At 42.9% G+C, this 27,387-nt stretch overlaps 1 protein-coding gene across 3 annotated transcripts; it reads right to left on the reverse strand.

Annotated features, from left to right (window-relative positions):
* Positions 1-197: 197 nt before the first annotated feature.
* LOC129810846 (cortexin-1-like) lies at positions 198-22,913 on the reverse strand. 3 transcript variants are annotated; one of them, XM_055861783.1, is made up of 4 exons: positions 22,763-22,913; positions 21,927-22,031; positions 19,816-19,980; positions 198-3,581 (listed from the first exon to the last, which is right to left on the reverse strand). In XM_055861783.1, the coding sequence occupies exon 4, from the start codon at positions 2,483-2,485 to the stop codon at positions 2,216-2,218; it is 270 nt and encodes an 89-aa protein (XP_055717758.1). In that variant the 5' UTR covers positions 2,486-3,581; positions 19,816-19,980; positions 21,927-22,031; positions 22,763-22,913; the 3' UTR covers positions 198-2,215. The 3 variants fall into 3 exon arrangements, with proteins under 3 accessions (XP_055717758.1, XP_055717759.1, XP_055717757.1); XM_055861784.1 differs by lacking the exon at positions 19,816-19,980; XM_055861782.1 differs by lacking the exons at positions 19,816-19,980; positions 21,927-22,031.
* Between the last annotated feature and the right edge of the window lie 4,474 nt (positions 22,914-27,387).

The raw sequence follows: 27,387 nt of genomic DNA on the forward strand, positions 1-27,387 counted from the left end.
ATCCACCCAAGATTTATCATCTACACATTTGCAATCTATCAAATTTGTATGATTCTCATTATTTTGTAAACTTTTGTCAGTGACATAAATGGCAATAAAAGTATTGTGGGTTATATTTTTAAAGGATTGTCTTGGAGTTTCATTTTCCTGCCCTGTAAATGTCCCATTAGTGCTTTGTTAAAGTGATTCAAAGTGGATTAATGTGGTAAAATGCTTTATTGATTTTACAGGAAGAGTAATACACTCCCACACTGGAAACACAAATTGAAGAAAACCACATTTTATTTCACAAAATTAAACCCTGCGTAGCAAAAACAAAGCAGTTATGAAAAATATCTACTTACAAATCTTAAACGCAAGCAAAGCTGCCTGCTCTGGATTTAACAACGTTAAAGCTCATTTACTGCATTTTTATAGAATTTTTAAACTAAAATGCTATTTGGAGAACAGCAAAAACAAGCCAAAATGACCCCAGACATCACATTGATTGCTGTAGCTTCATTCACATACAGTATACAATTAGCCGCTACACATTAACTCAGCTCTGAGATTTAAAACTATAATTTATTATGTAGAGGGATCTGTTAGGAGAACAAATATTTTATTAAAAAGGTAAACAAATAAGATTGTTGTTCTTACAGTTTTACAGCTAATTTCCTGCAATTCTACACATTTTGCCATGGGGTGGGGAGAAATGTTTGCAGTTTTAAAGATAATTCCCTGCAATTCTACACATTTCGCCATGTTAATATGATATCTGGGTGAGAGTGACTAACAAAATCAAATGGCTCCCCCTGGAGGTCAGGGTCCCTAAGCACGGTAATTCGGCCGTGATAAGATAACTAGCAAGACTAATTTAGCAATCTAAAAATGTTTTACTGACATGGGCTAATTGAGTGACATAACGAGTAAAACTGCTAATGCACAACCAAGTTTAGAAATTGCACCTTGTGTATTCTACTATTCTAACTCTCAACAGTAAGTTGAGACCCCGAACGAGTTAAAAATAAATACAAATAAAAATCTTTTTTTTTTTTTAGCTATGGCCCTGAGTGAGAAATGCCTCTTGCATGTGTGTAGATCTTTGTTTTGGTCGCACTGTGTGAAGCGCATTGACTAGTTCCGGCAAAGATGTTGGGAAATGCGAGATGTGCAGTAGCTAAGATGGCGAGAAACCTCATGCGGTGCAAAAAGTGGATGTAATATTTTTCTGAATTTTCTGTTTTTCGGAGTACCACCTGCAACTGAACACAGACATTTATAAAAGACGTGTTTCTTCCATATCGAGACCAAAGAAAGTATCGCCAAGTAGAGGCGAGTTGAAAAATTGCTGCCCATGCTTCGTATATGAAAACATATCACGTTTCATATTATAGATATGGCTTTGTTTCAGTTATACCAACACAAAACACACTAATAATGCTCCTTTGAAGACAAATCACCAGTCTGGTTTCTTAAAAGGGCGGATGCATCTAAACACAGTTGTAATATCTCAACCCAGTCGGAAATCTGAGGGAAAAATACAAATTGATCATTTGTCAGAGGCCAATCAATATTAAAAAAAGGTAATGACTGTCAAATATACTGTAACAAATCATAAACTGTGAGGTACAGAAACAGGTGTGATGTAAATATTGAAAGCTACTATGATATAGCCTATACGTTTAATCTGGAGAGATCTTGTTTGCAATCTCATTGTGTTTGTAATGGCTTTGTCAGCACTCCCCTGCATTTTAGCCAATCTACAGGGACTAGAAGAGGAGGAGGAAGTATTTTGAGGGGAATGCAGCAGTGCAGTACAACCCCTTTCTACCTCTGGCTCTGAGTTGCAAGTCTGGGTCTCAAATGGTCTAGTCTTAGTAACAGTCTGGGTCTCAAGCAATCTGGTGGTCTGGTTTTAGTGTGGGCCTTGACGGCAGCATATATTCCAAACGGCCCCTCTTTCCTCGGGTCTCTGCAGCAGCATGTAGTCAAAGGTCTTGGTCTGGGTGTTGAGGAATCCTGTCTTGACAACTGTGGTCTTTGTTTCTACAGCAGGGCCAGTCAAACTGCCCCCTTTAGACACTACCGGGGTCGTTTTCATTAGGGCACACCGTAGCGAAACGTTGTGCAACGGAAAACGAAAACAACATTTTCTTATTGGACAAGTTCGGGTAGTCCCTCCCTGTTTCAGTCCTCTTTCTTCCGTTTGGTTCCTAATGAACACGACCCAGGTCTAGACCAGGGCGTAGTCAAACTGCCCCCTCTCTACGCCCTCCTTGTGTTCGGTCCAGGAGGAGGATGGCATGCGGCTGTAGGGGTCCAGCAGGATGCGGAAGCAGCGCACCAGCAGGAAGACCAGGAAGAGCATGAGGAGCCCCACGAAGGCAAAGGCCGTCCTCTGCTCCGCGTCGCCCCCCACCAGAGCAGGGCTGCTGGGGGGCCCAGGGAGGGAGGGCCCAGGGGACAGCAGCAGCTCATAGTCCAGGGTGGGGACATCGCTCATCCTCCAAGCAGCCCGTCGGCAGAACTTACACACAGACTGGATGGTGGGGGGAGCGGGCAAGAGGTGGGCCACAGTTGGGGGTACAACCAGACAGACGGTTGGACAGACTGATGTGTTCTAGTCAGCCTTTGTTTATCCTTTGAGATGTTAGTCTCTTTGAGATGAAGTGTCTACTTCAAGAGAGATTTGGTCTTGATCCCTTCTGACAGGGTGATAGACAAACAGTATGATCAGACCTAGGATCTCTTCCCCTCACAGTGACCCAACCGTAGGCAGTAGAAGACGACAACAGCACGTGTTCATCATAACCCTGTCGTATCCACTCACACAGACAGCCGCCTGGACAAATAGGACATGACACTAGCACCTGCCAGAGTGAATAAACATAGCAGTACAACAGGGAAGTGTAGTAGTACTCTCCAGTTCTCTCAATGGGGGCTAATAGTGTGCAGATGGGACCCTCATACCCAGGTGTTGTCTGTAGTGGATGGTGATTGAATGAGCTGACAGCAGCATGTGCCTCGTGATCAACAGGGCCAATAATATTTGTGAAAACAGTGTGTCATTTGGAGGGTTGCCTGTGTCTCTGTGTGTGTGTGTGTGTGTGTGTGTGTGTGTGTGTGTTTTAAAAAAATAAGAGAGGCTAGAATGCTAATGAAATTACAGGGCGGTCAGTGGATCAATGGCGCTGAATGTGAAAGCAACACACAGCACGTCGTGCTAGTGTTAGATGTTAAATAAGCCTTTTTCTCCAGGGTAGAGACAGTGAGTGGGTTTGACAAGTGGAGCTTCTGTCTATAGCCCTGTGGGTGTCTAACAAGGTAACACTTTCACCATGCAGTCTTCCGATAGAGTGTGTACTTTTAGGATTGAAAACTCCTTTCAAATATAGGGTACAAGAGATTCTGTTAAGTTCTGTGTCTGTCTGTGAATGGATTTGCACAGTCACTGGTAGGGTAGGACTGTGTGGAAGAAGAGGACCTCTGAAAGAAGGCTTGGTTCCTTCTGGTGTACCAAGCCAAGCCTTACTCCGGTTCTGTAACCGAACAGTAACTGCTTCTCCGCGTGACTTCACAACTTCCTCCCCTCACACAACCTGAAAGCACATGAAAACACAACAGTCATCATTCCCATTATTACCACTGACTAACATTAACATAATGTTGTATCCATTATTTATGATTGTTATGGGGCTAAAAATGATATGGTTAATGCTTGACCAAGAACTTCATTAGACCATATCCACGACAGAGAACTTTAAAACCCTGCAAACTCCACTAAATACTCCCATTGTTAGACTAGGGTCAATAAGTAACAATTACATTCTGACATTTCCCAGCTGCTGTAGCGAGTGTTACACTGCTTGATTACACTCATTTAGGGGAGGATTACAGTGGTATTAGAAGAGCATTAACCGTAATGAATACACTCTTGTAAACGTTGATTTCACAAATGTCACATTCGTACATCAGCGCACTGTTTCAGCAGTTTTTGTTCAATGAAAAAATAACAAGTCATGTGGAATCAAATGGTTTCTCATGAATTATATAAATCACATCTCCAGGACAGCCGAATCGGGTTTCAAATCTGAGGTACAGTACACCAGGCCATTACCAGACCATTCCCACAAAACCCTGCCACATTCAGTGGGAAGAGAGGTAATTTGGCACACAGAGGACAGAGAGGTTGGACAGAGCCAGGTTGGAGTACAGTTTTTGGCATCTTTTACCTCTCCCCTAGCAAGTCGTCCTTGACAAGGTGCTTCACACATAACGCTGACACACTACTGTATCTCGAAAAAAGTATGTGGCATTGTACATTCTCACCTCTGCTAATACTAGTCTACATTGTAGACTCGCTCTCTCACTTCCTCCCTCTCCTCTCGACCTCTGAGCCGGAGATGGTGTGCTATTCAATCAGTGTTATTCAATCACCAGCTCCCCAGTGGTCTCCACTCCTGACAAACTGCTCCCTACTGACTCTGGATGGCTGCCTCCCCAGCTGTAAGGACTGGCTACATGCATGTTACACATTGAGCATGATGGTCTTTCATTAAAGCACTAAAATTGAGAACAGGAGTGAGGGTACTTTAATATAAATTGAGAAGGGGCAAAATTTGATTTGATTGTGTGCGTAGTGGTTCATTTGGAAGGTGGGGGGTCAACAGTTCATGGACGTGCACATACATCTACAATATACTTTTTCCCTCCAGAAATGAGCCCAATATAACATATTGGTCAATATTATCAGGCTGATTCAGCATAGTGGCTATAAATAAATAGGCTGAGGGTTGCCCATCTGCATTTACCCTATTGGGCTCATCATTAGCTAGATCACTTAGCCTAAAGTTTAGAGTTATCTTGCTACTCATTATAGTAACATTGATGACTTGAATGTCCACAAAAAACGTTCCACTGGCACTCACTCAATCATGTACTGTGAATATAATCAGAGGGGAAGAGGCTAAGCAAGAGGGCTTGCTCTGCCCAAAATCTGTGCACGAAAAATAAGACCAAAGTGAGGCATTTGTATGGAGGTCAATGAGTGTGGAATTTGGTCAACAACAAAAAAGAATCGCTAATTTTCTACGTGAGACTTATTTGTTTGAATAAAAGTTTCATAACGGTTTGGTTGCTAGAATGCACTGGTGTGTTTTCCCGCGACTGCATTAACAATGTTAGGCTACAATGACTGGGCTCGCATTTCTCTCCCCCTGTGCAGCACTCGCAATTTTAAAGTGCCTCGAGAGGAATATAATTTTCTCGCATAGACTGCGACAGGCTAAACAATTGAATAAGTCAACTATTCCACGATGGGGTTGTCTGATTTTGCTGTTGGTTCCTCGTGTTGTTGGTTGTGGAAAATGTAAATGTGGACACCAATTTTTTTTTGTGATAATTAAAATAACAAAAAATATCGGGTCTCGGAAACGACGGGACCCGTGTATGTGTGCGTGTGTGAGCTGGAAACCTTGCAAGGTGACGTCTCCCTCTGATTGTGGGAGATAGTGGAAGGTTACAGTGCTGCCCAGCAGTAGTGGTTCCCTCTCCACTGACCAGTGCCTGCCCAGCATGGCACAGAGGCCAGAGACAGATGGCAGTGCACCACATGACACACACAACTATTACAACACAACACAGTACAGGCATGCAGATCAGCCTGACTAGCTGTGAGACTGTCCATCTGCTACTTCAGAGCCACACATGTCCCTCTGCATGGGGGTTCATCCCACCTGCACATAAGCAAAACACACACAATTGAGGCATCTCAATTATTTCCTCTGACACAAGTCCAGAATAGAAAAAGGAAGTAGAGAAGTAGAAAGGGAAAGTATTAAAGTAAGTAAAAAAGGCATAACAGACTGCTGGCTGAGAATGTCCCCCCTTGGGGAATGACAACGGGACAGGAAGTACATCTCCCTGCAGTGCCTGTGGCTCCTTGCTTCGTGCCTGTGGGTCTGTGTGTGTGACAGAGACAGAGTACTTATGAAACTGGCTGCTGTTCAATAGGCTCAAAATCACCCTGAGATAAACATTTAACTAATCACCTGTCACATGTTCCAGTGAGCAGACTCACCTCCACACAAACAGGGGCTATGGATTCAATCATCCAATCATAGGAAACTTTAACTGGAGTTGCACTGTTCTTTAAAAGGTCATTCCCTAATCCTCTTTCTTTGTAGACTACAGTATGAAAACAAACTATTGATTTTACTTGGAATTGAAAGTTTGCAAGGTTACATTTTAAATTTGGCAAATGTACAAAGAGACCTAGCACTCTCCAAATGTAGGTTTTTGATATCTAGTAGCTTTGTAAAATCCCAAACTTGATAGAACTGACCTTGATCGTGTGTTAGAAAGAGGATATCACAAAGCTCTAACCACCCTCTCTGTCACTGAGGCGTCAAGGGAAATAATTGTTCTGTGGCTGTCAGTCAAAGTGCGTGTGTGGAGTCTTCTGTCACCCATGATGGAACATCTCATCCAGGACAACACTCCTTGGTATCAGATGGATGCAGCAACTGCCACACTGGACTGGCCTGAGGCTGCAGGGGAAACCGCTGCTCTAGACTGTGCTGACCACGCTGTCTCCCATTCCATGTACCAGAATGCTGACGTTGGCCAGGACATTAAGATGAGGTTGCAAATTCTACCAACAAAATATAATCTAGCACTCTGGTACCCTGCAAACCATGCCCCATTTTGTATTCTACATGAGTCAAATGTAATGGAGTCCATTGCCCATGTTGTGAATGGCTGCTGTTCATAAACTGATTTGTACATTGCTAGACATGACCGCCTTGTCGACCTGATAGCCAGTGAGGTGAAACAAGTAGTCTCACCAACAGCACACATGCATAAACACTCATGTAAGGGGAAGCTGGTTTGATGTTGATGATAATGTGTTTTCCCGTGGGCCATATATGCCAGATATTGTTGTTGAGGCCAGGGGGAGGAGCTCCTTCTGGAAGTGGGCTGCTCATTGGACGGCTACATGATGCAGGCCTTTGCCTAGAAGCTGCTTAAATACCAGCTCCTCGTGGGGCTTGGACAGTCTCGGGTGTAGGTGCAAGCTGGTGGCTCTAATATTTGCCAGTCTCGGCCACATACACAGACTTGCAGTGTGTGGCCTCCAGATTCTGGGCCTGAAAAGAAACTAGGCCAAAGCAATTGGCTAGGTACTGCTCTGTTTCAGCTGTCGTGGGCACCCTAGCTGTTTGGAGGAGGTGCTTTCTGTATCCTTGAGTGCCATGCATACATGTTTGGATCAGTGGAAAACTGATTGGATTTGAAAAATGTATCATTGTGTACTTTTTACCCCTTTTTCTCCCCAACTGGTAGTTACAGTCTTGTTCCATTGCGGCAACTCCTGTATGGACTCGGGAGAGGCGAAGGTCAAGAGCCATGCGTCCTCCGAAACACGACCCTGCCAAGTCACACTGCTTGCTTAACCCGGAAGCCAGCCGTACCAATGTGAGGAAACACCGTCCAGCTGGCGACCGAAGTCAGCTTGCAGGCGCCCGGCCCACCACAAGAAGTCGCTAGAGCGCGATGGGACATGGAAATCCCGGCCGACCAAACCCTGCTCTAACCCGGGTGACGGGCCAATTGTGCGCTGCCTCTGGTGGCCCCCCCAGTCACGGCCGGCTGTGGCACAGCCTGGAATCGAACCTGGGGCTGTAGTGACACCTAAAGCACAGTGCTTTAGACCGCTGCGCCACTCGGGAGGCTCCTTTCAACCAACTTTTAACCTAAATCCAATGGCATGGTGTTTTTTTGTTGATTAAACGTTGAATTCCCGTTAGTTGACAACTCAACCAAATGTAAATCAAAAATAGAAGTTGAACTGACGTCTGTGTCCAGTGGGCTGAGAGTGTACAGTCACTCAGTGAGTGCAGTGTCAGTCAGTCAGTGGGAAGGAAGTCGGAAGGAAGCAGAGAGATTGCTCCGCTTATTTTCTTCCTCGTTAGTCCTCCCTCCAACCATCACCCTCCATCAGGCTCACCCGCCCGCTCCATTACTCCATGAGGACACTTCCTCTCAGCCCTGCTGCTGGAACGAGTCCTCTGAGAGGTGCAGAGGGGACATAGGCCTCATCACTCTTCATAGAACACCCACACACACACACGCACCCCCCCAGGTGCGCCTGCACACAGCCATTGGTCACACCAATGGTGACAGAGCTCATCAGAGTAAATGAAGAAATAGATAAATGACATTCATTTACCTTACCGGGCCCCGCTCTGCCCTTTCCATGCTCTCTAAGTGTGCACACAGGCACACAGGCACACACACAACCTTCAGTAACGTGACAGGGCAATATCTTTTCATTAAGTCCAACACCATTACTGTATTATCAAACCCGTCTAACTGCAACCCCTAAATACATTCTTCACTTGGCTCAGCAAGAAGAGGGAAACAATAAAAGGCTTGATTTGTCATTATTTATGGCTAGTCTGAGTCCTTTCTGTAATAGTAATTAAAGTTGACGAGAGCGGGAGGGGGGTACAGAAAGCGAGAGAGCAAAGTAAAGAGAAAGATCAAAAAATAAAGAGAAGAGAAACAAAGGGAAAGATAAAAGAGACAGGGTTACACAGAGAGTGAGTGAGAAAGAGTGAGTGACAGAGAGATTAAAAAAAGAGAGATGCAGCCCCCTCCTGTAAAGATCCTAACGTCCTCCAGTCTCACAGGACTACAGGGAATTAAATAAACACTTTCAAATTCGGTGTTTATAAAGATTAAAGTGGAATTGAGAAAAGGGCAGAGGAGTCAGTCAACAAACCTCAGGGTGTTTGCATGAAAAACATATGCTAATGCTTTACAGAAGAGGCAAGACTGTATGGTCCATGGGAGATCCTATTGATGCCATCCATCATGGAAATTATTGATGTGCTTCTTTGATTTGAGCCATGTCTAGATATACTAGTGTTTGTCCTTTTCCATTCATCACAGCATGAAGGGGACTCTAACTCCGACTCAAAAAAGCGGTATAGCACCAGGTCACCTTGGGCTCCCAACAAACCAACCAAATTCCAACCGCATCCAAGCCTCTCAGCGCCAGTAACCACCAGTCTATATATAAACACTACACCCTCACCCACCTCTGTTCAAGGGGACTTTAGGAGACAACACAAGACAAAAATTGGCAAAGTGGCATTTCCATTTACACTTAGCATTCCTTTCAGGCCAGGCCCTGGTCTCTCACGGAGGCTGTACTTAATGATGCAGGCCGCCATTCAAAACACTACTGTAATTGAGATCAAGTTAAGCAGTTAAACATACAGCTGTTCCATCTTGAAGTGCCTGTTAAGCTATGCCATCACCTTCTAGTCAGCCTGCCACTTTAATGAGAAGAGTACCAAACTCTTTTTTTGCAGTGTGTATGTTAAGGAGGTGGTGGTGCCAGGGCATAAACTAAAAAAACATTGTATCAACTAAAAACTAAAGCGAGATGAATTGTATATTCATACATTCTCCAGGCATGTCAGCTTACATATATAAAAATGTACTTTTCTCCCATTCGCCACTCGTAAGTTTGAAGTATAGGCCATTCAGGCCTGATGAAACTGTGTCCTTTGGAGATTACAAATTGTCCATGGCTTCCCTGAAACACATTTATCACCATGATGCATGACAGGCAGAGGGAGGACAAATCTGTTCTCGACAGGAGCACAATGGCTCAGCGTTTCCTTTTACAAAGCCCACTCTTATCCCACAGACGCATCATGCAGAATATTTGAAGCACTGACGTGATCAGTCAATTCAAATTCCTATTAGTGTTTGAATCAGTTATGAGACAAATGTATTAGAACGTGAACATATCCCCTGCTGGGCTGGTGTTGTGCTAGACACAGGGTCATCTGGTAAGAGAGGAAAGCAGCACACTTCAACCTAGCCGGGGAGAGGATCCTCCTCTAGATTAGAACAGCTGCTTCCACTCCAGGATGTTTGTGTAATTTTCCTGATTGTCTGAGCCGGCAGTGTGTGTGTCGCACCGCAGGGAGGCTGTGGCCTTCTATAAAGAGCCCATGCTGCTGATGAGTAATATCACAGTCTTCAGTGTTCCTCAATGCTGGCAGAGAAAACAGCCTCCTCTCAAGAGGGTGGGATGTAGGCATTACCCATTTAAAAATCTCTCATTGGCACAAACACATAGCCTACAGTACACACACACACACTTTAGGGGGGTCCTTTCTCTCACTTCATTCTCAGTTTATTTTTACCTACATTTCCCTGTGAAACAGCAGAACAGGACTGTCTCAAAGAACGACAACACCAAGAAAAGACCACCACTGCAACCCTGCGTCGCTTTGAGACTGTCAAGGTGAAGGGCAGCCTTAGAACGGCCACTCCCCCTACCAGTCACAGAGAATATCACTCAGTCTGGTCAAACCCACCTGAAAACACATCTTTAATTTACAGCCCAAATCACACCATGAAATATTCAGCGAGACGAGGGCCATCCGAAGTGGCAGTGAGTGAGGCTGCGTCCGACAGGCCTCGCTCTGGCGGGGCCCCAAGCCACTCACCCCAGACCCCCCACCGTCAGCGGAACTGCCAGACGCGTGTAAGGAACTGAGACACCACTGAGAAAGAGGTGGATGGAGGCAGGGAGAGATAGGAAGAGCGGAATGCTAATCCCTGTGATTCATGTCTGTATTCATGGAGAAACGCGCACGATAGTCAGCCAGGCAGACGAACATCAATCAGAGGGATCTGGGAGGGAGCGGGTGGCAGGAATATGGAGATGTCAGCAGTCCCAAAGTCAGAGGACAGCACTTTCCTCCGTTCTGAGTATTCTGACTGTCCCCACAGCGGACCATCGGGGCCCGTGCCAGATCACGGAACATCAACGCATTATATTAAACGGTCCGAAAAGCACCAAGGCAAAGAGTCAGCAAAGTCAAAACTTTACTAAAAATGTCCAAAGGTAAGAAAGGTTGGAGAAACTTTAAGAAAGGATATAATACAATACATTTCAGTCTGTGAAGACATACTGACAGATTGCGACCGGATAGTCCACGCCCTCTTTTCTTATCTCTGGCCACAATGTTAGGTCTGTCTTAAATTAAATGAAAGGGCAGTTGAGAACTAAAAACACGGATTCTCCAGTCAAGCTGATAGCTGGGCTCCGCATATACAGGACATGCTGACTGTCCAGATCCCATTCACAATAGAAGGTATAAATTGAGCCCTGAAGAATGGATTAAGCAATAAAGAGAGGTCCCCACAAAGACATGGGTGCAAGACGTTGGTAAAGTCAGAGTCAGTAAAACTGATCTCCGAGCTAGGGAAAATCCTCAAGCCTCAGAATAATATCTATCAAAGAAAAGCAGACCAAACAAATTTAAAGAAAGGGAAAGCTTAACAGAAGAACCCTTAACAGTCAGCAGATTCTAGTCCAAGTAGGCAGTTGGCCACCACACAAAGACAGGTTTAATACTGGAGGTCTGGCTCGGTGTGGGAGGCTAAAGGGCTATCTTTAATAGTGCTCCACACTCTCAGATGAAGATCATAAAACCCGGCCCAGTGTCAATTATCAAATGACTCCAGAATATAGGGACGATGAATATTTGAAGAGAGATTCAGAGAAGGCCCTTAGGTCTCTAACAAACACCACAGATTTCCTAAGCTCAAATTGCTCTGACTCCAGGTGTCGAGGAGGCAATAGATGGCCGTTCTGTATGCACAGCGGGGACATTGCTCTTCCCTGTGTGTGTGTGTGTGTGTGTGTGTGTGTGGCCGCTGGCCCTGCTGTAACATCGACTGGGCTGTAGTGGAGCCGGTCAAAGGTTTGAAGTTCCTTGGTGTCCACATCACCCACGAACTATCATGGTCCAAACATACCAAGACAGTCGTGAAGAGGGCACAACAAAACCTTTTCCCCCCTCAAGAGACTAAAAAGATTTGGCATGGATCCTCAGATCCTCAAAAGTTTCTACAGCTGCACCATCGAGAGCATCCTGACCGGTTGCATCACCGCCTGGTATGGTAACTGCTTGGCATCTGGCCGTAAGGCGCTACAGAGGGAAGTGCGTACGGCCCAGTACATCACTGGGACCAAGCTTCCTGCCATCCAGGACCTATATAATAGGCGGTGTCAGAGGAAAGCCCATAAAATTGTCAGACTCCAGTCACCCAAGTTATAGACTGTTCCCTGCTACCGTACGGCAAGCGGTACCGGAGCGCCAAGTCTAGGACCAAAAAGGCTCCTCAACAGCTTCTACCCCCAAGCCATAAGACTGCTGAACAATTAATAAAATCGCCACTGGATTATTTACATTGACCCCCCCCCCCCCCCCCCCCCCCCCCTCCCCTCCTGTACACTGCTGCTACTCGCTGTTTATTATCTATGCAGTCACTTCATCCATACCTACAAGGAACAAATTACTTCAACTAACCTGTACCCCCACACACTGACTCGGTACCGGTACCCCTGTATATAGCCTCGTTATTGTTATTGTGTTACTATTTATTATTATTTTTTACTTTAGTCTATTTGGTAAATATTTTCTTAACTCTTCTTGAACTGCACTGTTGGTTAAGGGCTTGTAAGTAAGCATTTCACGGTAAGGTCTACACTTGTTGTATTCGGCGCATGTGACAAATAAAGTTTGATTTGATCCAATAACACACATATTAATGGAGGACAATATAAAAGATAACCAGCTACTCCTAGTGTTTCCTATTAACATCCGTTATGAACCAGGCAAAGAGCAGGACATAATGAGGATCAATTGAAACATGTAGTCCAGGAGTATTCACACCGGTGGTCAGCAGACTGCAGGAGGTCCACGGAAATACACACACACACACAACCAGTCAAAAGTTTGGACACCCCTACTCATTCAAGGTTCTTCTTTATTTATTTTTACATTGTAGAATAGTGAAGACATCAAAACTATGAAATAACATAAGGGATCATGTAGTAACCCGAAAAAAAGTTCAACAAATCAAAATATACATTTTAGATTCTTTAAAGTAGCCACCCCTTGCCTTGATGATAGCTTTGCACACTCTTGGCATTCTCTCAACCAGCTTCACCTGGAATGATTTTCCTTCACGCTGCGGTCCAACTCATCCCAAACCATCTCAATTGGGTTGAGGTCGGGTTATTGTGGAGGCCAAGTCATATTTTGAGTGTATTTTTAATTTAACCGGCTAAACAAGTACTCTTAGCGAAAATGTGTTAAGAATTACATTTCTAGACTATTTTAGAGTTTACAAAATAATGAAAAACTATTGACCAAATCTATTAATTTTAAAATGTTGATTACGTCTCCTTGCCATTATCATTCACCTGATAAGACAAAACATGTAAAAAATGTAAAAAGTATTTAAGTATGATGGGTTGCCAGTTTTTCCGGGAGGGAAAGGTAAGGAAAGGGTAAGGAAAGGTTGAAGACCACTGATTTAGTATTATTGGCAGTTTTAAATTTTGGCGTTGACTGCGGCTAATAACACACACAATAGTTATTAAGGAGGTCGATTATCTTTAATGCGCCATTGGGGGTTAGAATAGAAATATCAAAAACCAATATGCTTAATCAATTCAGAAAACTTTTAAAAAAATGTCCTGCTAATGTAGCCCTTGCTTTTTTTGACTTCTTTACACTAATTGTATGGGTTGGGAGCAAGGCCCCGGGGTTCCACTCAAGAAGCACACTTTCGGTATTGCAGTTTATCTGTCGTCGAGCCAGCCCAAAAAGACAATTCCCATAGACGCCTCCGTAGAGAAGTCCAAATAGAAAATTCCTAAAAAGACAATTTCATTATCACCCTTGTGCCAAAAAATATCCATAGAATTATTCAAGTAATTGTCTTAAAGGCAATTTATTTTCCATCACTCACAGCCAAAGATATTAACTCGCATTGCACCAGAGCGCTACTGCACAGGCATTATTATCGTCTCTGTAAAGCAGATGGCAACCACCACGAAACGGCGTACGATTACGTTGGATGCTGTCTACAATTAATTTACTACTAAAGATAATCAGAGTGTGCTGAACCAGAAGGGAATTGGGACATATTTTCCTTTGATGTTTGTGAACAGATAATCTTGACCGGTTTTGTACCCCCGTTAAGGCACCAGTGCGAATCTTCTACAAACTACTTCGTCATCTACTGCTTTTACAATGATCATCGTCCTCTATAGAGGGACATTTGACTGGGACATCGCGGTTGGAATTGAACTGAGACAATTGAGTGCACTCACACCATTTGTATGTCTCAAATCGGTTTACACGGTGTCAAGGAAGGCAGTCACATGTGTTGCAAAGCAAAGGATCACTGGTTCGAGCCCAGTATGGGGCAGTCGGATAGTGGAGGAAGCTAAGCTGTTAGCATCACACTGACACCTGTTACACTTCCAGTATTCTTCCTTCAGTAAATATTAAAATGTTTTTCCTTGCTTATTCGATGACATTGCTTAGATACCAGTCTCCTTTCAAACCAAAATAGACCGTATGCACATCATACATAGTAACTCTAAAGTAGTTCCTACAGTGTGTTACACTAACACACACACTGTCATACAATTTCATGGCACTTTGGTATTTTGGTCCACCTCATATGGGAAGCTGCAGATTATTCCATGGTTGCCAACACTGTTTACCTTGATTTATTTGAAAACTTTATTTTCTGTTAGTGCACTCACTGTTCCCGATCAGTCAAGTTTCATTATATTCTTGTTAGATGATGTATAACAGAAATATGGCCTCTCTGAGAGTAGCATGGCTGGACATTGTAATTCAGATGAAGTGTGTTCACTGTAGATTCTGAAGGGATTATACCCTGTGTTTAAAATCCAAAATAGATCCCTCTAAATACTATTATCTCATCAGGCTCATGACATGAGTGATATTAAATAATGTTTGATCACCTTGACACAAAACAATGATATATCGTTTTGTTATGGTCCAAGAAAGCATACAAATGCCTTTTCACATAATGAAAAAAACTAAATAATCTTAAAAGCAATGTATAAACAATTGCACATTAGTATCATAAATCATAACTGACGGTAACATTGTTTTTGCTGAATAATATTATGCCAAAACAGTATTCCCAATATTCTGCTTCAGTCAGAGCATTCACAGAAACGTTTTATTGCTGCACTTTGGCAAAGGTACTATAATTAGCTAATTCCCAGCTAGCACATATCGTTCTGAGAACCATATGTTTCTTAGAGATTGGTGAGAATGTGGTCGTTCTATAGTTATTTTGCATACAACATTCCCACAGCTTTCTGGGAACGGTGCAGGATAGTTGCTTGACTTTGGAACATTCTCTGCACATTTAAGGAACTTCCCCCAAAAATATATATATATATATATATATATATATATGTTCTTGGTATTTCATTACTTTAACAGAAAGTTTCCTAAAAGTTTAAACATGGTTACATATCATTTCAATTTTGATGATGTTCTAGGAACGTTCTCCAACTGGTTTGACATTGGGAATGTTCTCAAATAGTTCAGAGAATGTTAAGAAACAACATTTGAGGGAATTTCAGTACTTCAATATAACGTTTCCTACAGGTTTCCTCATGGTTCAATTTAAAGATGCATTATGCAGAAATCACTCTAATTCTAATAGTTCGCTTAATTTCCGTTTATATGACAAAACAAGCAAGTACAGTGTAGAGAATCATTGTACCATCTAAACTGCTGTGAAATATCTTTCCCATAACCAAAAAACATTGTATTTACAGAAATGGCTGGTGTACAAAACCTAAAGTAAAAGAGGCAAAAACAAAACTGAAGAACGGAACGCATAGAAATAGCTCACATAGAACATATCTACAGCTTCTTAGAGACTTGCTTTCAATGAGAATGACAGATCTATAACTCACATTTCTGTGAATTTAGTTATGTCACCCAAAAGGTTACATATTGCAGCTTTAAAGTCATGTTCTCAAATTCTTCCAAAAACATTAAGAAACAACGTTACCTGATCTTAATGAGTGCTTGTTTCCTTTGAAATGGGGTCTGTTTGAATAGACTAAAATGAACAGCTTTGTATGTGTAAACAAACATGGCATGCTAAGTGTTACATGCCTCGGAGTGAGACGTGGTCAGCAGTTAATAGACCTGAATTAACAGGGTGGAATGATGAGACTGAGAAAAGTTAGTGTTCAGTATCAGTTCTCTTTTGTTCATTTTCTTCTTTTTTCTAAATCAATCATCAAGTATACATTACAACTGCATTGTAGTATTAAAGTCTTTTCACATTCCACATTGGGTATCAAAATAAAGGTCTCAAATTCAAAAAGCCATCTCCATACATATACAAATTCACATTTTACCTTTCACTAATAGTCAAATGAATAGTGAATATAACATGAGGCTATTCAATCAGTATAGCATTCAGCATAAACCAACAAAAGCTATTTGGAATGTCAAACCATAAAGTTGTACCAGAAAAGGCTACATCACATTATATAGAGCTCACTGTACTAGCAGTGTCAATTCCCATAACGCTACAAATCACTGGAGCCCTGTGCTAAACAATGCTAGAAACATTACATTCTAAACTATCAATATTCGAGCTCACAATAGCTGAAACCCAATAGCGTAGAGCTAACTAGTGCTTAGCAAAGCTACATTTGTTTAGAATAAAGTTAGAGAACTGTTAAATGCTATTTTGAATGCTAATACAAAAACATTCTATCGCCACATTACATATGTACAAATATTACCTGGAGTAAACAGAGCCTTTGTTCATAGAAAATAAAACAAATACGAGCTAAAAACATCGTTGAAAAAGTCACAAATTTCAGACACCATCTTATTGCCTTTGCTTGCATGTAAACCATTAGCAACCATTGCTTAACGGGGAAAATACAAACCAGTTAACTCAAAACTCCCTTCAAACATCTCCAAAATCATGGACTATGTAGTTAACCATGATATCGCAATATTTCAGGACTCATATTGTACTTTCACACATTACATTCCTGAATGATAAGACAGAGAAAAGTTTGTGTTCAGTATCAGGCATTTTCCAAGACTGAAGAAACGTCCAAGACGTCACGATCCCACTAACGCTCCCCATTGACATCACAGCTCCCCCTAGTGGTGGTAACCATATACATTACCTTCAACGCAAATACCTGGGAGACCTAGAAAATTAAACAAGGGATGGCGCCATAAAATAAATAAATAAATAAAACGTCAAAAATGTGTGCGTCAATTGGCCTAGCGTCGTCCAGGTTAGGGAGGGTTTGGCCGGCAGGGATATCCTTGTCTCATCGCGCACTAGCGACTCCTGTGGCGGGCCGGGCGCAGTGCGCGCTGACCATGTCGTTAGGTGTACGGTGTTTCCTCCGACACATTGGTGCGGCTGGCTTCCGGGTTGGATGCGCGCTGTGTTAAGAAGCAGTGCGGCTTGGTTGGGTTGTGTTTCGGAGGACGCATGGCTCTCGACCTTCACCTCTCCCGAGTCTGTGCGGGAGTTGTAGCGATGAGACAAGACAGTAACTACTAACAATTGGATACCACGAAATTGGGGAGAAAAAAGGGGGTACAAAAATGTGCGTAACACACTCCCTGACAAACAGACAATGTCTCCTGACATTTAACCCTTATTTACATGTCATTGGTATGTATAAGTGCTTCACTTTAGATTCTTTCCTATTAATACAGTAAGGCACTAGTGTGGGGTAGGGTAGTGTTTGGTAAGGCTGTAGAATGTCGTATGTTGGAATTCCCCAGACTGTCATAGGTGGAACCCCATAAACCTCTACAGTGTTGATTGCAGTGTGTGGCTGGAAGGATGGCTGACCTAGCGTGTGCTAAGAAGCATCTGTGCAGGCCTTCTCTCACGTGTGGACCTCCTAGCCTGTCCAACCTGTGTCAACTAGTGGGGGATTTACTATGAGTCTTTCCTCTTGTACAGGTGTTCTTCGTACAGGTATTCTTCGTCCATATCCATCTCGGTCTCTGGCCGTGCTGGTTCAGCGGGTAAGTATTCTTCTTCTTGTTCTACTCCTTCTGACTCTTCTGGTCTTTGGATTTCACTTTCAGGTGCAATAACTCTGGTAGGTACAGCATCTTGTGTGGGTCCTACACGTGCTGGGTTCCTCGGAGTATCACAGATAAGTCTCACGTTGTCTGTTCTTTGCTCTTTTCTTACAATTATTATCAGCCAGGTATGTGCTCCTGTGCTTTCGTCATCTGAGTCTTGTATCATTGTTTTGGGGCAGCTCTTCCTTTTCTCTTTAGGTGGGTTTGTCTGTGCAGGCTGTGGCGGTAAGTCTGCAGGTAAGTCATTGACTAGGTGCAGGAGATTGCGGTGGAAGATACAGGTCTTGTTCCCACCCATCTTTGGACAGAGTTAGACTAGCTCTAGTGGTGAACTTGTGGTTGATATTGCCAGTTGGTGCTCCTACATATGTGGCTGGCTTCTTTTGCCTGATACAGCGCCAATATCTCTCTTCCAACATGAACCATGTCATCATTAACATGTTGTTTCAAGACCATTTGCTTGTACAGGACTGGTAAGACTAGCTCATGTCTTTGACTGGTTCTCCGGTACAGGAGACCATTGTCAATGCATAGCTTTTCCCCATTCATGCATCAGTTTCTTTTAGCAGCAAGCCCCTTCTCAGAGGCATCAGTGTGGCGCGTGAAGGCAAGTCAAAGTTGAGGCAGGCTAAGACAGGCGGACTGGCTAAAGTGTCAATCAGTCTCCCAAGGGTGCTTTAGTCCATTCCACTGGAGAACTTTGACTTCATCCACTTCAAGCTGGGCACTGTGGGTGTTGTCTTGTGATGGGAGGTTTGGCCCAACCTACCCTGTCTCTCACTTTCATTGCTTGTTATTTTGATTACATGCCTCAGTAGTGCTTTATCTGATAGAATAATCAGAGAGGGGTCTTAGTTCTGACACGACCCCATTTTCACATAAGACGGCTGCTCTAGTGTCATGAGACTAACCAGGAACGGCACCTGTATTGACAGATCTGGATCACCGTTGCCCAGGCGGTCCATCCTTACCTCGACGTGCTGCTCTTTTCTCCTAAGTGAGACCGAAACAAATGTTTCAGCTCAGTAACAATCCTTTCATTCTTATTTATTAGCATGCATTTAAAGTTCTGGTTTGATGATGCGGAAGATGCCTGTGATGATTTCAGCTTCACTGTGTTTTTATTTTAACCCCTCTTATTTGTTTACATATGCTGTTGTAACTAATGTCAGAAGTGTTGTCACCTATTTGACCCCCCCCACATCTTGAGCTGCAGATATGGTAGGTCTCTGATGGCGACCATGCCATCAGCTGTGAGGTGTGCTACATGGTCTGTGCTCAGGATTTTAGACAAGCTGCTAAGTTCCTTTACAGTAGGTGGTTTGTCTGGTGTGGGTGTGGCAAGTGTTACTTTACACTGAAGGAGTTTTCTGCCTAGCTTCTTATAACTGGTCAAAATCCACTGATACTCCTGTATTTCAGTATCAGCAGTAGCTACATTAGCGGATAAATCTGGTCACTGGACTACCTTCACATCCTTGGATAACCTCGTCAATAGGATCCTTTATAAACAGTAATTGAGCCATACCCCTATCCTGTATCTCAAGCAGGGTCTTGCAACACATGAATTCACACACTGTCAAAACAACCTTCCTCATTAGACTTGTTTAAGTTAGCTGAGTCTAGCTCTGGTACCATATCAAGACTTTCAACTGGAAAACTTAAATCAGATGCCAGTGTAAGCAAACTTTTCTTAATGGCCCAGACCCTTTTTGTTATTGGACATGATGCACGCTTCCAAACACTTAAGGTACATAGTGCTGCACTCCTCTCAGTCAGGATCCCCTTTCATACTGGTCACCTGCCGCTGCTAAGTCGCCCACTTGTAGCCCTCTCGCTCTGGTCAAGCGTCATGCTGTCCCTGGTTCATAAATCTCTGGATCAGATACCTCCAGAAGGTGGCGCCAATCCCGGACGAGCCTCAAAATCTATTACACGCCTCGGACAGACGCGGTCAGCAGATAGACTTGAATCAACAGGGTGGAAAGATGAGGTTAGTAACTTTCAGTAGCAGGCATTCTCCAAGATTTTTTAAATGTTGTTTTTTTTATCTTTCTTTTCGATTTGTCAAGTACACACCACAACTGCATTGTAGTATTAAGTCTTTTCACATTCCATATTGGGTTTCAAAATAAATGTCTCAAATTCAAAAAGTTACCTCCATACATCTCCACAATCACATTTTACCTTTCACTAATAGTCAAATGAATCAGGCAGTAACCTGATGCTAATAAATCAGTATATAATATTTAGCTATTTCATGTAAAACAATCAAATTGTACCATAAAAGGCTACATTACATTATATAGAGAGCACAGTACTAGCAGTGTCAAATCCCATAAAGCTACAAATGACTGGAGGCCTGTGCTAAACAATGCTAGAAACATTACATTCTAAATCATCAACACGTGAGCTAACAATAGCTGAAACCCAATAGCCTAGAGCTAGCTAGTGCTTAGCAAATCTAAATTCAGTTAGCAAACTGTTAAATGCTATTTTCTTATCAATATAAACACTTTCAACACATTCTATCGGCACAATGCATATGTAGATATATTACCTGAAGTAAACTATGACTTTGTTCATAGAAAATAAATCAAATAGCAAGATTATTTGCAAAAGTACAGTTTGGATGCCATCTTGTTCCCTTTGCTTACATGTAAACCATTACCAACCTAGCGTACCTCCATTTCTTATAATGGGGAAAATACAAAAAAAAAAAATTCACTTGGTTAAAACTCCTTTCAATTACCTTCAAACATCAAACTCATGGACTATGTAGTTAAGCATGCCATCTTAATATTTTGTGAGTCATATTGTACTTCTGCACATTACATACCTGAATTAACAGGGCAGAATGATGAGACGGAAAAAGTTAGCAGTGTTCACTATCAGGCATTCTCCAAGATAAAAGAAACATCCAAGACCTCACGATCCCACTAACGCTCCCCATTGACGTCACAGCTCCCCCTAGCGGTGGTAACCATATACATTACCTTCAACGCAAATACCTGGGAGCCCGAGAAAATTAAACAAGGGATGGCTCCATAAAATAACTAAATAAAAACTAAAATATGACCATACATATGTGTGTCACACTAGCTTCATCCTGGTGGCACAGAGGACAGAAGATAATAGGTTTGAATCTCACTGATGCCATGTCACAATACAAGGAAATTCATTTCCATGTGTCTTATCTGTGCTTGGAGTTTTTTTTAAAGTTCACCAAAAATAAGCTAGCAGTATTATTAAAAGTCTCATTGAAACAATAAGTACATTCCCTTTTCAGAGTGTTAATAAGACCTCACAGGAAAACTTTCAAGGAACCAGAGTAAAACGTTCTCAGAACCTCCCTGCAACCTAAAAATACATGTTCCCAGAAAAGGACACATTTTCAAATCTGTTCTCAGAGGTTTTTACCATTCAGGAAACATATGGCTTTGTTCCCACAACCAATGTGAAACCAAAAACATACATTCCCACAACTTCCAAGGAACCAAATGTACTAGCTGGGTTATGTCTTGGCATTTGTTGAATTGATATATTCTGTAGTCAACTATATAATATTGAGAAAGGCATTGAGGCAACTCAGCAGAACATATTTTATGTGTGCATTAGTTTGGTAGAGCTAAACAGCTGACTATATGGCTGTGAAGTCTACACTACTGTAAAAGTTTAAACCCCTCTTTAAAAGCCATTTTAAAAATACTGATCAAATATTTTTTTTTATCTGTAAAATGTTTTGTATTATTTTACAATACAGGGACACTCATTGACAGTGGCCTCAATTGGGTATGGCAAGGTATGGCAGTCGCCATAACCTAGCTCAACACCAACAATTTAAAATAGGCTACTAAAATGATTCAAATCCCGTTTAAAGGCAAATGCAGTTTAGAGGTATAAAATACTGACTTTAGGATCATGCGGACTCCTGGGAGCAGGAGGTTAGGCTCGTTCTATGGATGCAGCCGCATGGAACAGCACACTTTTCTCAAAACAGTGCAGAGGTAAAGTTGGCTGTAATACAGATGTAGGATTAGTTTGCTACAGCAGGACAATAATCATGCAGAAACAGGAAATGTGAATTATGTGGATTATAATTAAACAATTTCGTTAGGGCAAATCAAGTCTGATATTACAAACTTTACAAGCCTTTCTAAAACTCAATTACATTACAAGTTTGCATTTCCTGCTTCGCGGGAATATTCTCAAACAAAATTAAGATCCTACATCTGTAGATGGCTTTGGCTAGGTAACTGCTGTTTGGTTTAACAATGACATAAAACTAAACTCGAGTTTTAATCATGGTGCTGTGCTAGTGCGTAGCAGCTAATTCTTGTATGACATGTTAGTAGAATGGTAAATCCCCTATTTGACTGAGGTGAACGAAGCTACAGCAACAAGGTGATAATGGCTGGAGTCAAATTAGCTTGTTTTTGCTGTTCTCCAAATTGCATTTTAGTTTTTAAATTGTGAAAAAATGCAATAAATGAGCTTCAATATGACACAAAATCAGACCATAGGTTTAGCTGAAATGCCGCCCCTGCTTATTGACATGCAATGTCTTTAAAACCCCCTATGCCTTACATAGATTTTCCACATTACTACAGCATTTCCAAAGTCACTTCGAAAACGCAGATTGACATAACTACTTTTACATGCGCCTCAAAACCCATGACAGATAGCCTATTAAAAACAATGTAACGTCTAATGTTTTTCAAAACTGTAGGCTAATAGTGTTCACAAACCTGAGTTCTTGAGAGGTGACAAGTCTTTATCCGTTACAGGAGTCCGGTTTGGTCAAACTTCGTGCTCTGTGATGTTCGCTCGTCCCAAAAGCATGTGTGCTCTTGCGCTTTGCTGCCTGGGGACGACTATTTGATATGAGGGCTGTTATTGCGCGAGACTCTTAAAGCACCCCACCCACTTCCCTTTCTGGAGACAGTCATCCAATCAGGAAAAAATACAACATCTCATAACACAGTAACACAAATGATAGTGGCCTACTGTAATATCGACTGTATTTGTGTCATACCTTTTGTACTGAACTGTAGCCTACTTTATGTCCATGTACTGTTACAATTTTGATACAATAGGCCTACACTGAAAATAGGCGAATTGTAATGTTGCACTTTCATTAGATTATTTAAATCTGATTATTAATGTATACAAGTGTGAGGACAATGCATGTTTTTCATTCCATGGGGCACACAAATGCCAACATCTGCGTTCCTTTGATACCTCATAAGGCTTCAAGATACTGTGGTGAAATTCAGGCACTTAACCCTTACCCCTTTTAGGGTCTAAAAATCTGAATCCAGCCCTCTATTTTTAGGGCTCCCCATCAGTCATTGTGTAATTGCAACACTGCATGCATCATTCTGCCCCATAAAACTGATGGGACTCCATACCTCCCATCTGTCCACTGTCTACTCACCTTTGACCCTGTTCATCTGCCCTCTGCCACAGGGCAGCCCAAAGCGAATTCTGAAATGAACCCCTAGTACTCCAGACTATTAATTGTATTTTTGTCTAGCCCTTGTCCCCAAATGTTCCTTATACATCTCTAAATCTGATAATACTGAATGAGTAGCCTGCTAGTGTGCTGAGTTGAGTTTCTACTATGTTTGTTGGGCTCTGACTGGACCATAAGATGAGCGAGAGTATCAGTGAAGTCAATACTCATCTACAGTCTCTGCTGTGTCTCTGCCAGATCTCAGCTCACCACCATCACTGTTCCTCTTTCACCTGCAAACATGCCTCCTCCAGCCTGACCATCCATCCTTCCCCCTCTCTGCTTCTCCATCCATCCATCCTCCCTCCATCCCCAGTCCCAGGACCTTTCTCCCAGGCTTCGGTCCATGGGAAGGTGGCAGCTGGCCCAACTGTGCCACCTGCTGCCATCCTCTGGTCACTGCCAGGCTTCAGCAGTGCAAGCCAAAGTGCTTAGCCAATGCCCCCTCTGATGGATCAGATGAGCGAGGTGAGGGCAGAGCCACAGAGTCGTTACAGACGTGTCCTGTATTCCGCACGCCCCCAATTAGATTTACTACAGCACTGCTCCTGCTTGCAACCTTCCACCATTTGGCTGGCAAAGGGACCCAATCTGAATGGGGGTTTTTTGGTTTCGTTTCCATGATCAACTTTGTTCCCTGAATTACAAACACAGTCATTTTAACTTCAATGGATGCCAAATAATTTCAGAACAATGTCAAGTATTCCCTGTTGGTTCATTTCTGAGGAGAGCTATGTTAGCCAACACGCTATTCTGTTCAAACCTTTGACAACCTAACTGGATACACACAAATTACCAGGTTGTTAATTCTGATCAAACCAATTTTCTTTTGGAGCCAAAAGTGGCTTCCCTACTGTGCTAAAATTGTCCCTGACAAACACACCTCATTAAGCTTTAGAGCTGGCCAAAGACTTTGCGCCATTTGCTGAAGATGTGGTGCTTGGTTGTTTTTCCTCACAAGCAACATCACTTTTTTCTTTGTTTAAATGTAGAATGAAACATTGAAAAACCAAGATCAATTAAAGCCCAGTACTTATGAAAATTTGTGTGTTTTCACATATTCTGTGTTTCAGGGCAAATTTTCACTTATAAGCCACATATAAACTACATAATGGGGACATGCAGAGTCCAGGTATTTCAAGTAACAGACAGCAGTAGAAATTGCTTTTTCTAAGTATCCTGTAAAAGCAAGGCGGTTTGCCCTGACAGCTCATACAATTTACCCCTGTTCATATAGACTGGTTTAGGTGTTGTATTATGTACACATTAACAGTACGTGACAGAAGAGACGTACATTTAAAGGCTTTTTTGTTGAGCTTGATAACTCTCCACTTTCCCAAATCCAACATCCCATACAGCCTAATCACTTGGCTCGATGTGGATTACCACAACAATAAGCACCAACTGAACGGACGCCGTCTTCAAAGTGTTAAAACCACGTGCCAATGTCAGCATTGGACAGAGAGGTTTGCGGGGAGAAATTGTCAAACTTCTAGCAACATCATAAATCTAAAGAGATTGACATTACTCTGAACAATAGTGCATACCCTAGACCCCCACCCAGTACTAGTAATGATGCTAATGTACAGAACTAAACTCAGCAAAAAAAGAAACGTCCTCTCACTGTCAACTGCGTTTATTTTCAGCAAACTTAACATGTGTAAATATTTGTATGAACGTAACAAGATTCAACAACTGAGACATAAACTGAACAAGTTCCACAGACATGTGACTGACAGAAATGGAATAATGTGTCCCTGAGAAAAGGGGGGTCAAAATCAACAGGAACAGTCAGTATCTGGTGTGGCCACCAGCTGCATTAAGTACTGCAGTGCATCTCCTCATGGACTGCACCAGATTTGCCCGTTCTTGCTGTGAGATGTTACCCCACTCTTCCACCAAGGCACCTGTAAGTTTCCAGACATTTCGGGGGGAATGGCCCTAGCCTTCACGCTCCGATCCAACAGGTCCCAGACGTGCTCAATTTGATTGAGATCCGGGCTCTTCACTGGCCATGGCAGAACACTGACATTCCTGTCTTGCAGGAAATCATGCACAGAACGAGCAGTATGGGTTGTGGCATTGTCATGCTGGAGGGTCATGTCAGGATGAGCCTGCAGGAAGGGTACAACATGAGGGAGGAGGATGTCTTCCCTGTAATGCACAGCATTGAGATTGCCTGCAATGACAACAAGCTCAGTCCGATGATGCTGTGACACACCACCCCAGACCATGAAGGACCCTCCACCTCCAAATCGATCCCGCTCCAGAGTACAGGCCTCGGTGTAACACTCATTCCTTCAACGATAAACGCGAACCCGACCATCCCCCTTTGTGAGACAAAGCTGCGACTCGTCAGTGAAGAGCACTTTTTGACAGTCCTGTCTGGTCCAGCGACGGTGGGTTTGTGCCCATGGGCGACGTTGTTGCCGGTGATGTCCGGTGAGGACCTGCTTACAACAGGCCTACAAGCCCTCAGTCCAGCCTCTCTCATCCGATTGTGGACAGTCTGAGCACTGATGGAGTGATTGTGCGTTCCTGGTGAAACTCAGGCAGTTGTTGTTGACATCCTGTACCTGTCCCGCAGGTGTGATGTTCGGATGTACCGATCCTGTGCAGGTGGTCTGCCACTGCGAGGACGGTCAGCTGTCTGTCCTGTCTTCCTGTAGTGCTGTTTTAGGCGTCTCACAGTACGGACATTGCAATTTATTGCCCTGGCCACATCTGCAGTCCTCATGCCTCCTTGCAGCATTCCAAAGGCACGTTCACGCAGATGAGCAGGGACCCTGGGCATCTTTCTTTTGGTGTTTTTCAGAGTCAGGAGTAAGACCTCTTTAGTGTCCTAAGTTTTCATAACTGTGACCTTAATTGACTACCCTCTGTAAGCTGTTAGTGTCTTAACGACCGTTCCACAGGTGCATGTTCATTAATTGTTTATGGTTCATTGAACAAGCATGGGAAACAGTGTTTAAACCATTAACAATGAAGATCTGTGAAGTTATTTGGATTTTTACGAATTATCTTTGAAAGACAGGGTCCTGAAAAAGGGACGTTTCTTTTTTTGCTGAGTTTACTACAATGACAAATGTCCCCGTCTGACCATGCTCCCTTTGTGTGAAACTATTCAAAATGGTACAACCAGACTACTTCCCAGATACATGCAATTTCACCCTTGAAGTGGTAGATAATGTTTTGACTTCCCTACCAAACAAAAAGGCAAATGGATCAGATGGTGTCACTTACGAGAGTTTAAAGGCCACAGTCCTCCCATGCCCTCATGCATATCTTCAATGCCTGTGATTCATGGAAAAGTATCTGACTCACAGGTGTTCTTACCCACAGAATACCCCAAAAATACAATGTTCCAGATGAACTATCTACATGGAGACATCTCCCTCTTGTCCTCGTCTATGAAGTGTTCATGAAATGCTTGCTCGCCTGCATACTACCATATGGCTTGTAGATACAGGCATTCTCTCTGTAACGAGTGCGCTTAAAGTCGGGAAGCAAGTTCAGGGAGTGAGTGTTTTAATAAATAAACGAAACAGTATTCACGGAACACAAACAACGCACCGACATGAAAACAGAATCAATAACACCTGAGGAATGAAACAAGGGGAGTGACAGATATAGGGAAGATAATCAACGAGGTGATGGAGTCCAGGTGAGTGTCATGAGGTGCTGGTGCTCGAAACGATGGTGACAGGTGTGTGGATAATCAGCAGCTTGATGACCTAGAGGCCGGAGAGGCTTGATATGATTAACCAGGCTTGATAGGATTGACATTTCCCTTCTGCCTGTGGTCATGAAGCTAGAAGCTGTGAGAAAGGTGGCCCTAGTAAAGATTCAACATCTGCT

This window comes from Salvelinus fontinalis, chromosome 14, assembly GCF_029448725.1.
Source record: "Salvelinus fontinalis isolate EN_2023a chromosome 14, ASM2944872v1, whole genome shotgun sequence".
Taxonomy (NCBI): domain Eukaryota; kingdom Metazoa; phylum Chordata; class Actinopteri; order Salmoniformes; family Salmonidae; genus Salvelinus; species Salvelinus fontinalis.